Source organism: Sphaeroforma arctica, assembly GCF_001186125.1.
Source record: "Sphaeroforma arctica JP610 unplaced genomic scaffold supercont1.417, whole genome shotgun sequence".
In the NCBI taxonomy this organism is placed as follows: domain Eukaryota; class Ichthyosporea; order Ichthyophonida; genus Sphaeroforma; species Sphaeroforma arctica.
Window position 1 is genome coordinate 55,525 of NW_014040141.1, and position 13,039 is coordinate 68,563.

Genomic DNA, 13,039 nt, shown 5'->3' on the forward strand with positions numbered 1-13,039 from the left:
TGCCTTATAAACCTTTATAGTACACTATTAGTTCCATCTATAAAAAACACAGGTTATTTAAAATAAGTGCTATCGTCAAGAAGTTTCAGAACAAATCCATTATATTTCATGCTTTTGGGTCTGTAATTATTTGATCACCACAGGTGCGTCGACTGCTTGACTCGCGACCTACTAGAGGAAGTTAGGAACCTGTACACCTTCACGTACTTATGTCCGGGGATGGATCATCTGGGTGTTCACGATCGCGAATACGTGGTAGAGGCAACGGAGGACGTATTATATCCTAGAGAAGGTAAGTACGCGGTAGAGGCAATGGAGGACGTATTATATCCTAGAGAAGGCAAGTACGTGGTAGAGGCAATGGAGGACGTATTACATCCTAGAGAAGGTAAGTACGTGGTAGAGGCAATGGAGGACGTATTACATCATAGAGAAGGTAAGACACTCACGTTCAGTGACACTTTAGATGTCGACGTTACACCGGATCACCATACTGTCAACCGATCTCCTGTTCGCACACGATGGCAAACGTTAAACCCTATTAAATGCAAACATACACGAATCGCGCACATATGCAGATGTACTAGCAGTGGACCCTGCTATATCGCTGGCTTCACCTACGCCAGAAAAGTTTTTAGGGTTTAGCGCTGTATCGCTGGCTTCTCCTACGCCAGAAAAGTCTGCGTCGAAGATCCAGGTACAGCCACAGTCATCGCCAAGGATTCCACTGAAAACGTATAATCTGAGAACCCGACACGGCAGAATCAACACATACGAGAGTCCAACCTCGCAAGACTTTGCGTCTGATAGCAGCTCCGATTATGAGGCCTATACACGCACCACTGATGTGACTGGGCACCCTAAGCACGCCGGAGGAAGTGACGCGCGGATGACACGCTTTATCAAGCATACACCGCGAAAGGTGAACAATAAAATGAGATCACACAGTACAGGTAGACGGTCCCATGCAAGGCACAACCAGTCAGACTCCGCAGACGAGTTATTCATAGAGCCTCAACGGTATCAATGGTCTCGGAGCAAGAGAAGGAAGTACAAGGATGAGTCACGTGACAACCTATCAATGCCAAAACAGGCAACAGCCCCACCACACATGGGTGACAGAGGCACACGCACGGGATGTATGGCAATTGACAACAAAGACAACGACAACGGCGACAGAGGACATTGGCGCACACGCAGCACCACACAGGTGCAAATGATTGAACAAGACAGGGACACAGCCAACGCCTTACAACAGACAATGGGATCACTCCACAGGGACAGTGGGCACCACAAGGCACGGGACGTCACCGCAGGTGAGGCTCAGAACAACAGCAGCATAGGTGGTCTTACCAACAGCCGCAGTGAGCGGATGCATCAGTTCATGTCATTCTATATGCACAACGCCAACAATGCGCTACTGACAGCTGCCACGTCCAAGACGAACCACAGGCCACACTCTGGCACCCCAGGCAAGGCACGCACGAAAACACTCCCAACGGATGACTCAGCACACAAGCAAGCAGGCAAACGCTCACAGAAAACAACCCGGGCGACACATCATCACGAAGGCAGCAGGACACACTACAACACATGCACGCAATCATACAGCAGCGGTGATCTCTGGCAACCCAATTCAACAGCCGGCGACTCAGTCGAGTCACTTGCACCTCAGCACAACACACAGCAGCACACCAAACACCCCACAGCAGCACATGGCCACAGGCACCGATCCAGAACTGCACAACAGCAGATCATACACACAGGCACCAGAAACACACCACACACCATGCACACAAGCTCACCGAAGAGACTCTCGCACAAACATCCAACCACAGAGACACATACAGCGACAGCAGTACACGCGCAGGCAATGGGCACAGCAGTGGATGGCCGGCCATCAGGTGCACTCAGAACAACGGGAGAATCACCTGATGTGTCACAGGGGAGTGACAACAGCCACGACGCAGATGACAACCACGCAACAGTGGACAGCAGGGTTTTAGGGTTTTACACACGCCAAGACTCTGAGCAGAGACACCGGGGGATGCTACAGGGGAACCATATAATGGGGACCACACCAACAGCACAGGCAGTGGACAAGAAACCAAAGGAAAGTGCGAACTTGGCATGGGATTTCGACAAAATGACGGCACGCGCAGAAAAGCTCAAGCTACATTTGGCAAAGGTCTGTCGAAGAAGAGATTTGGATGGGAACCACAACGAGGGTAGAAGCACACAACCACACAGGCGTAGCACACAACCACACAACCGTAGCACACAGCCACACAACCCTGTACGTGTGCATGTATTCGTGCACACCCCAAACAGTTCACCGTCCAAACCAGCAACGAACACCGTTGCAAGGCAGCCGGGAAATGCCGAGACAATCACATGCACACACGAGCCACACCATAACGCACACATCACAAGCAACGAATGAGGGCAATAGCCATTGCAGGAAATCCATCACACGAAACTGCGCAGTCGATGCAGACTCCCGCAGCACTATGCAAGGCAGCAAGCGGTTGCCACTCAGCACCTCACACCAACAGCCAGACAATCACCGGACATACAAACAGCACTCGCACGTGGCCACAGATCACCATGGCAACAGCACATACGCACCAGCAGTCTCAGGGGCATATGGTGCAGCTATTGGACTGTCAGACGACGAGGGAGTGATCGATGTGGACATATGCCACAGCCGCAGCCAATGGCAGCGCAAGGCAGGCCATGGCAAACAAAGACACGTGACACGTGACACCACGCACGGGCGCAGCACAGACGGCCATGGCCAGGACAACGGATCCATCAGCGAATACAACAACGACTGCAGCAACAACTGCAGCAACAACTGCAGCAACGAATGAAGCAATGGGAACACACCCAGACACCACAACGCACACAGACGCAATCCATTGGCAGTGGATGAAAACCGGCAATGAGCATAACGCACCAACGCAACTACAGCAACAGAAGAGGCGATGGGTAACCATTGACCACTCAAGACCACACACACACACGCACCACCAGCAAGGCACACGCACACACACGCTTACACCACCACAGGCACAGCTGCGAAACAGCAGCACGCCCGGCACTCTCACACACACAACACACCCCGCAACACTCCCAGCATCACACCACTACCAAAACAACTACAACAACAATAACAACAACAACTACCACCACAACAATAACAACAACTATCACAACAACAACTACTACTATAACAACCATAACTACCACAACAACCACCACATGGGAAGCAAACTAAAGCATGGGCGACATAAGGTGCAGCAGCCACAGATGTCCGCCAATGCAAAGTTCCTGACACGACCTTCGCTGCGGTCCAGAAAAGGTCTCTTTCAGCTGAGTGCGCTGCAGGTCTACTGGCAGTGAACAGTACACGCGTGTGTGGGGATGTATATGTCTTGTGTGAGTGTGTATATGTCTTATGTGGGTGTGTGTATGTCTTATGTGAGTGTGTATATGTCTTATGTGGGTGTGTGTATGTCTTATGTGAGTGTGTATATGTCTTACGTGAGTGTGTATATGTGTTATGGAGTATGTATACGTCTTGTGTTATGTGATTGAAGCGCAGGCTGATCAGTGCGGAAGAAGCGAATGCGGCCGTGTGTATGTGCGGCGGCAGTCTGCATAAACGGGGGACTGTTCAAGGGAAAGGGCCAACGGATATAAATGGATCACAAACGAACGATCCAATTCCAAGCACAGAGCCATTCAACAATTGATAATTCACAATCAATCATTCTCCGCAAAGCGAAGGCTGTATTGCACTCAGGTGGCAACAACTAAAGTGGGAACGATTGGGTGCCTACACCGACTGAGAATGAAGCGGATGTGGAAGGGATTCAGAGGGTATGGATACGCAGACTATATGATAAATGCTGCCCTGCACGACTTATAATGTTACAACGGCAAACGTCCTCAAGCGGACGATCAACCCAAATATAACAACACCATAACGACATAATAAAAACCCAAATATTACAACACCATAACGACTAAAACCCTAAAACATATCAACACTATAACGACAATAGAAACAGAGAACTCAAACTCAGAATCCAAATACACGAGTGTATATGTGTACCACAGCCACAGCAGTCAATCGTACAATTCAGTGCTCACCAATCGACTTTAATATTTTATACTGAATACATTGAACATATTGAATGTATTGACTTTGTTGAACTTATACTGAATACATTGATTATATTGAATATATTGACTCTAATAGTATCATACTGAGTATCATACTGAATAAATTGATTGTATTGAATATATTGAATATATTGATTATGTTATTATATTGAATATATAATCAGTATATTGATTATACTGACTATAGTGATTCTATTGATCATATTGCTCGGCGGTTCGTTGCGATGGAATGGCGATCACGTAGAATTCGCAATCTTGTGTATCGGATACGGAACGATTTATTTTATCAATTATTGGCGCAGCGCTCAGCCAAAACCAATTTGCACCACTGGAAACGCAGAGATTCTAAGTACGACAAAGATTCCATCGTAGTGCTGCACCGACGCTCACTTGTGACGCCCACTTGTATCCGGTCCATTTGGAAACAACATTTGTAATGGTCCTCTTGTATTGTTTAGAGCGCTATGCATTCGTACGGTCCAAGCACCCCTCAAGGTTCAACACAATCAACACTAATTACTATCACTCGGTGGTGGTGCAACCACGATATAAACATGGTTCTATGTCTTTTCAAGCCTTACTTCGTCCGTATCGAGCCCAGAGTGAATATGAATGTCTTTCAAAGGGACACTATGGTGCACACAGATGATTATTCAACTGGGGAGAATGGCGGAGCAAGCGCACAGCATATCAGGATAACATGTAGAACAGCCGTCTACACCACACAGCAGGACTAACATGAGACCACACACGAGCGAACAGAAAGGCAAACGAAAGATACTCCAACGCACCCGAATGACGTACCGAACGCGTCCATGCATGTCACATGTGGTGATGAGACTATTTAGCAAGCCACGAGGGTTTAAAGTTTTCAGTATACAGCACAATGCGTAACACTAGATAGTGCAGATGACTGCAGATGACTGCAGATGCTGCAGGTGATTTGGTCTGGTCTGGTTTATTCCCTGGCTTCCCCATTGGCCCACTTCCTGGTCGCAATTGAGAGCAGTGATCTAAATTACGTTGTTTGGGTTGGCAGTACCCCTCAATAGAAGCGAGTGCGCACCAGATGAATAGGCACGTGCGCCATGTCGTGACTGTACTGTTTGGCATAGTCCCACAGATAGAAGTCAAGTAGGATCGAATTGAGTTCACTCGCACACCCCTGTCGACGCATCTCTCGCTTCACCAATTCAACCGCCCAAATGGAACATCCCCGGACTTCGGCTTCTCGGGGATCTCCCGTTTGCCATAGCGACCCACTCTTCATGTCTGCGGTCAGCTCCTCTGTATACTCCATCAGTCCTAGATACACCAGCACCTATGAGCATGGGCGTAGCACATGTCAGCAAACCAAATCAGAAATCCTACAATACACTTATGGTATGAGGTGAATGCCATGACAAACCCTGCAATACATTTATGGTATGAGGTGGATGTCATGACAAACCTTACAATACATTCATGGTATGAGGTGGATGTCATGACAAACCCTACAATACATTCATAGAATGAGGTGGATGTCATGGCAAACCCTACAATACATTTATGGTATGAGATGGATGTCATGACAAACCCTACAATACATTTATGGTATGAGGTGGATGTCATGGTAAACCCTACAATACGTTTATGGTATGAGGTGGATGTCATGAAAAAGGCCTAACGTGTCCACACTGTGGAGCATGAGCCATCACACAGTCTGTGCCAGCGATCGAATAGCCATTGTCACTTCACACCGACCAGGAATGTCACGGCGCAATCTTGATTACAGCAGTTAGTGGTTAGTCTGCTAGTGAGTTAAATACCATACATCCCAACCCATGCATCCTCGCAAATACATATAGTACTACAGTTGCTCACACGGTGCACATACATAGAGTACAACAGTTGCTCACACGTTGTCTGACATGTGACAGCACTCAACAAATACACTTCAGATGATAGTCTTTGTCTCAAAGGACGCTAACACTAACACACACGACGCGGCAATGAACAGCAACTCGGTTGTGTGCTTATGCCTTTGCAAACTCACAACTGTCGGCTGGCATCAGCCATGCACTGTCAACCCATCCGCTGTGAACGGTTGCCATGGAGATATGACACATGCGTGCAGTCAGACAAATGTCCACATGGCAGAGAAGCGTTTACGAGCAGAAGAATAGAGGTGCATTGACGATTACACAAATGATGTGAGACTTCGCACACAATTGGGGCGATGGCGTTTGTGTGCGGAGTCGGATGCCTATATGTATGAACACGCACGCACGTGCCACAGGCGACTGCAATGCCCATCGGTCAACCCTTGAGCACTTGCACGCAGAGGGTGTGTTCTCTGTGATGCATGTCACCGCACAACACACTTGAGTGGTGACGAGGGGCGTTGTGTTGTGTTTGACAGGGCAGGGGTTTGGAGGTTTAGGGTTTCGAGTTTTAGGGTGTTAGGGTTTAGAGTTTTAGGGTTCAGAGGTTTAGGGGTTTAGCACTCACCTGAGGCACACGGTAGTCGGCGAACATAGTAATGCACTCGATGTCAGAGAAGTGGCCATAGCCCGTCTGCTCAAAACACGCCCACACATCAGCTACGAAGATCTGCGCACGTTTGTAGAAAGCGCACTCTGCCAAAAGGAATAATATGAAATGGACAAGTCAGTTGGGTTTTAGAGGTTTTTAGGGCTTAGGGTTTTAGGTTTTTGGACAAGTCAGTTGAAAGCACACTCGGCCAAAGGGAATAGTATGAAATGGACAAGTCAGTTGAATGCACCAGACAAGACACAGACGAGCGATAAATGCTCCAGACCTAGCACGTGAGAGACACCGGTGCTACGCTGTACGCACTTCACACACCTCTCTTCCTGTATGTGCTGATGTCATTGTAGCAGGGGAACTTAATGGCCATCGTATACACAAGTGTTATACTACATGCTCACAAGTCTTACATTAGCGTTGTATGCAATTCACACACCTTTCGCCCTGTATGTGCTGATGTCGTTGTAGCAGGGGTACTTGGTGGCCATGGTATTCACGAGTGTTGTACTATATGCTCACATGTCTTACATTAAGCGTTGTATGCAATTCACACACCTCTCTTCCTGTATGTGCTGATGTCGTTGTAGCAGGGGACTTGGTGATCATGGTATTCACGAGTGTTGTACTATATGCTCACACGTCTTACATTAAGCATTGTATATGAAATTCACACACCTCTCTCCCTGTATATGCTGATATCGTTGTAGCAGGGGAACTTGGTGACCATCGTATTCACGAGTGTTATACTATATGCTCATATGTCTTACATTAAGCATTATATGTAATTCACACACCTCGCTCCCTGTATGTGCTGATGTCGTTGTAGCAGGGGAACTTGGTGACCATGGTATTCATGAGTGTTTCGGCAGATCCGTTACAGCTCGCTATCAACTCAGACACCTGAAAAGTTACGATGGCGTCGCATCAGTCACGGACAGAACACGTCCGAGTGTATATGTGTGGCCACGAGAATGTGCCGAAACCCAGAACCCAAACTAAAAGTATATGAAAGACTGTGCACAGCTAAGGAGACTATGCACCAAACCCTAAACCTCAAAACAGCTGCAGCATACACACACATCAGCACACAACACCAAAAACACACACACGACACACAACACACAAAATAACACAACAGACACACAAACACACACACACACACACACGCACAAAAACAAAACAAACACACACACACACACACAAACACAAGCATAAACAGATATAACATACACTCAAACGGCACACACGTCAGTGCAAGACACAAACACAGACACGTTTATAATGAATCTTATAGTTTTAGTACGGACATGCATGCGTAGAAAGTGATACCTTGCAATTATAAGCTCGCAGCAGCTCAGTGCCGCATTGCGTGGGATGCTCATGGCGCATGCAAGTACAAATATATACGTATGCCCACCATGCATTGCTCAAGCACACACATGCATGAATAGACAGTGGTGCAACCATATGGGCGTGGACACGTGCATGTGTATATAGTGGTACATGCACATGTGTACATACACACCTGCAGAGTAGACAATGGTACATAGATACGTACACATACACATACATGAGCAGGCAGAAGTGCAGACATATGGGCATGTACTCGTGCATGTGTATATGATATACACGTGTGTGTATATATAAAATACACGTGCATGCGTATATAATATACACATGTATGTGTATATAGTGGTGCATACATACGTGTGCTGATGGCTGTGTAGAGAGGTGCTGTGTGCGTGCGTGATACCTTGCCCTTGTAGTCCTTTAGCAGCACCTGCCCGCATTGCGTGAGGTGTTCGTGGCGGTAGTGCAGCAGTGGCGGTGGTTCGGTTGAGTCTGAGCGGAACACGTGCGCCACTTGTTGTTCGGTACTGTGTGCGTAGTACGATGGCGTAGTGATGGGAATGCCCTCGTCCAGTGCTCGGTTGATGGCCGCGCACAAGGCCCAATAACTGGGGCAGGGACAGGGCAGTTAGTACGGGAGATAGGGTTTAGGGGTTTAGTAAGCCCTAGAACGCTAAAAGCCAATGAAGTGTCTGCGTGTTACAGTGCGGTTGTGCTGTAGTGTCGTGCGCAATGAGAGACGTAGTTGCACTAGTGATGGAGAGGTCTGAGATATTGATCTTATTGAAGGGGGTCAGGAACCCTATATAAAGGCTAAATCCTAAACCTTGAATGGGGGAAATAAACCCTAAACTCAAACAGGCGGTTAAACCCTAAAGCCTGAATTGTATACTTTTGCTACTTAATTAGTTAAGTGTCAAACAAAGTACTCCGGCGTAGATATATCTTCAGGTCTTTTGGTACAGATGAACGGAAGTGGAGCAAATAGGTGCGCTATTGTAATTAACACACTATATATCATACAACTCCATGCAATGAGCACGTAAGTAACACACTATATATCATACAACCCCATGCAATGAGCAGGCACAGGCACTAGGCAGACATGTGCACTCGCACTACAACACGGCAAACACAGGCAAGACACATCAACAAGACGATTGCGCACACACACACTACGACACACCACGTACACTCAATACCATACAATGCATGATACATAGACGTAGACTACCAACACAAACCCAACCATGTCCATCCAGCGGATGGCTTCATGAAAGTGCGTATAGAATGTATGTGGTTTAGGGTTTAGGGTTTATGGTTTAGAGTATCAGTGTCACGCGGTTTGTATGTCTGTCACAGTTTCAAGTGGTGTGTGACATGCTACCCATGTGCGCACATGTCCATACCCAGTGTATGGCTTTATGAAAGTGCGTATAAACTGTATGGGTATCAGAGTGTAGGGTATTAGGGTTTAGGGTTTGTGACATGTTACCCATGTGCGCACATGTCCATACCCAGTGTATGGCTTTATGAAAGTGCGTATAAACTGTATGGGTTTTAGGGTGTATAGTTTAGGGTTTGTGACATGCTACCCATGTGCGCACATGTCCATACTCTGTGTATGGCTTTATGAAAGTGCGTATAAACTGTATGGGTTTTAGGGTGTATGGTTTAGGGTTTAGGGTTTGTGACATGCTACCCATGTGCGCAGATGTCCATACCCAGTGTATGGCTTGTTGCGATAGATGACGGTGTACAGCGTGTCTGTAGCGGACCAGAAGGAGAAGTTGAGCGTATCAATCACAAAGATCCAATTGAGCGCATTATCATCGGCCACATCTGGATGCAGCTCATGTTGCTGTGCAGAGGACGAGAGAATGCGTATGAATCATTACCAACCAACCATTGGCCAGTGCACACACCGACGTTGATCAAGCAGAGACACACGCACAGCACAGATGTGTGGCGATGGGGTGCCAGCGGTGACTGTACATGCAAGCAGACACCACAGGTATTGTATATAATTAAATGCCACCGATATCATTTATATACACAAATGCCACAGATATCATGTATGTGAAAATGCCACAGATATCATATATAGACAAATACCACAGATAAAATGTATACACAAATGCCACAGGTATTTATATATACATAAATGTCACAGATATTTATATATATATACACAAATGCCAAAGATATCATATATACTCTGATAGTGTCACTCGCTAGTCACTGATAGCACCTCTTCCAATGACTGTACCAGCCCAGTCCTGCACCAGCAGGCTAAGACAACTGTCGAGGGTATAGGGGTTAGGGGTTAGGGTTTAGGAAACACACATCACAAAACAACACACACATCACAGACACACAACGCACACACTCACACAACAAACACACACAACACACAAAAACAACAAAAACACACACAACACACACACACATCGCACCCACACAGATGCACATGCACATCAACGCACAAACACAACAGACACACAGGTGCGCGTGCGTAGCCACACCTTCCAGGCGGCGGTTGAGTAGTTGATAGTCTGTGAGCGTGTGGCGATGGTGTGGGCTGCCTTGGCAATGCCGTGTGGTAATACGTGTACGTGTGTGCTGTTGTCGCTGATGTACTTCGCTGACTGCAGCACAACACCCATGTGCGTGTCAGCACAGCTCTCTGCACCATCGGTTGAGTGAGTGTCGGCGTCGCTGTCTGCGGACTGTTTAGTGACAGGGCACATGTGATGGACGTATGAGCAGAGTGTACTAGGCCTAAACTGTCTAGACGTGCACCATTTAGACTAAAACCCTAAAACCCTAAAACCATTTAGACTCGCGGGTGTTTGTGGTTTCTGCTGACTAGTCGTACCTGTATGAACACGTCAGCTGTGGGCTGTGATGAGTCATAGGCAGAGCAATCGCTCGATAAAGTTTTAGGGTTTAAAGTTTTAGAGTTTTGACATGAACGTTGCACTCGCTATGCGGCAGCAATCGACTGATGGTTAGAACCCCACGGTACACTGCATGCAGTCATGTCATTTGTTGCATATGCAATAAATTCAATTAATTCAATTGATGCAACTCATTTAATTAATTCAATCGATTCAAATAATTCAGTTGATTCAAATAATTCAGTTGATTCAATCGATTCAATCAATTCAATTGATTTACTTGTTAATGTCCTTAGAATATGAGTTGGGCTTGAGCGATGTCATCGATAGTAACGTTGGAGATGATTCTGCTGTGTGAGATTGGCAGCATTCCAGTTTGTGGATTTGCATGCACGTTGATTTTTGTGTGGTGATACAAGTGTCAATAAGTAATCTGTGGTGATATAAGTGTCAATAAGTAATCTGTGGTGATATAAGCGTCAATCAGTAATCTGTGGTGATATAAGTGTCAATAACTAATGGCCACAACAACAGCTGTTTTAAACGCCCATAGCATCAGCTGCTCACTGTTCTGTGCACACATAGCGTGTATGAGCCACATGTGCTGTGCACACATAGCGTGCATGAGCCACATGTGTTATGCCTGCTGTGCATGTCCCTCACCTGCGGCTGCCACACATCATCGCCATGGTCGTCCTGTGCGAGTGCGTTGGGGTTCATCTGTGCACTCCACTGTGCGTGGCTGTGTGTCACTGCGTGTGCTGTTGTGCTGCGTGTGTCTACTGTGTCTGTTGTGGTGTCGTCTGTGTGCTGTTGTGGGCGGCCTGTCGCAGTGGCTGTTTGGGGATGTGAGCGTAGCGCCACAGATGCGAATGAAATGAGTCACGGTGGAATTACGAATACCACAGACCCACAGAACCAATGCATCGGCAGCTGAGCAGAGGTTGAGGGTTTAGCTCTAAAGACAGGTCGTTGGAGTAGACAGAACCGCCAATGGAATACGCCAGTAAGACTACGCCCTACACAGTGCCGTTAGGACAAGGACAGTCATCAACATACACGTAAGGGTTTAGGCAACATTACAGAACCCTAAAAACCCTGTGCAAATATATACATGTACACAAGGAAGAATTTAAAAACCATACAACATGTGCACAAGAAATGACCCAAAACCCATAAAACATGTGCACACGGACATACATAACCGTTTGCAGACACATACGCAGATGGTTGGGTCCCTTTGACGCACCTGAGGTGTGGGTCTGTTGTTTGGAGCCTTCGCCGTCGCGCTTGATCTTCAGTTTGCCTGTAGACGGGTCGATGTTAACCTCCATGCCCAAGTCAGGGTCAACCACTACCTTGTTCTTCTCCATACCTGATGGACCGAATGTTGTGATTATAGGGTTTTAGGGTTTTAGGGTTTGAAGATTAGGGTTTGAGGATTTCCTCGAGTAAAAAACGGTTTGCGCGTGGGGGCGCAGTGTAGGTATCTAGTCAAATCAGCAATTAACCAGATGGTCTGTCACCAGTTGGTATCGATACAGGATATGTGTGACAAAAAGCCGAGTATAGGCGAAAGACATATACACAGATAAGAAACTCTATACAGATACAGCTATAGTACATCCATGCCCAGTTGATTTGGTGTTCAAGTCTTACCTGCCACCAGTTGCTGGTTGCGTTTGTTGCCCTCGAGAGCATTGCGCAGGGCTAGTACGGCCCATTCTTTGATGTAAGGATTCCTGTCGTCCAACTGGCAGTGATTTAAAAATAGAACCAGCCCTTCTGATTCGCGCAGCTGGTCTTGTGCGTGAGAATTTCTGCTGGCCACGTTGCCTAGCAACCGGATGAGGTTGCCCTTCAGTCCATGTGCTGTGGTGTCGGAAATCGTTCGACCTGGTGCAAAAGAAATGGGCCAATGATTTCACAACTCAAGCGCATTTAAACAGATAATGCAACAGCAAGCTGACAAAGAGCGGACAAGTAAGTGTTTCTCGTATATAACATTATACGAGAATATCTACCAGCTTAATACAAATATACCACTCAAGCATGGTATGTGTCGAGTG

The 13,039-nt window shown here is 46.9% G+C and overlaps 2 protein-coding genes across 2 annotated transcripts in view; one reads left to right on the top strand and one right to left on the bottom strand.

Annotated features, from left to right (window-relative positions):
- Positions 1-219: 219 nt before the first annotated feature.
- Positions 220-3,495, top strand: SARC_06057 (hypothetical protein; the record flags this gene model as incomplete). Its single annotated transcript, XM_014300061.1, has 5 exons — positions 220-436; positions 579-2,296; positions 2,349-2,753; positions 2,788-2,991; positions 3,037-3,495. 5 exons carry the CDS (start codon positions 220-222, stop codon positions 3,403-3,405), a joined length of 2,913 nt encoding a protein of 970 aa, XP_014155536.1. The 3' UTR covers positions 3,406-3,495.
- Positions 3,496-5,236: 1,741 nt separating this feature from the next.
- The window catches only part of SARC_06058 (hypothetical protein), a gene marked incomplete at both ends in the record, with an annotated part of 12,417 nt that continues 4,614 nt past the window's right edge, over positions 5,237-13,039 (bottom strand). Inside the window, 9 exons of the mRNA XM_014300062.1 lie at positions 5,237-5,512; positions 6,682-6,809; positions 7,515-7,620; positions 8,474-8,678; positions 9,795-9,931; positions 10,596-10,799; positions 11,634-11,806; positions 12,193-12,345; positions 12,630-12,828. Coding sequence (XP_014155537.1) covers positions 5,237-5,512; positions 6,682-6,809; positions 7,515-7,620; positions 8,474-8,678; positions 9,795-9,931; positions 10,596-10,799; positions 11,634-11,806; positions 12,193-12,345; positions 12,630-12,828 — 1,581 coding nt within the window. The remainder of the gene's footprint in view (positions 5,513-6,681; positions 6,810-7,514; positions 7,621-8,473; positions 8,679-9,794; positions 9,932-10,595; positions 10,800-11,633; positions 11,807-12,192; positions 12,346-12,629; positions 12,829-13,039) is intronic.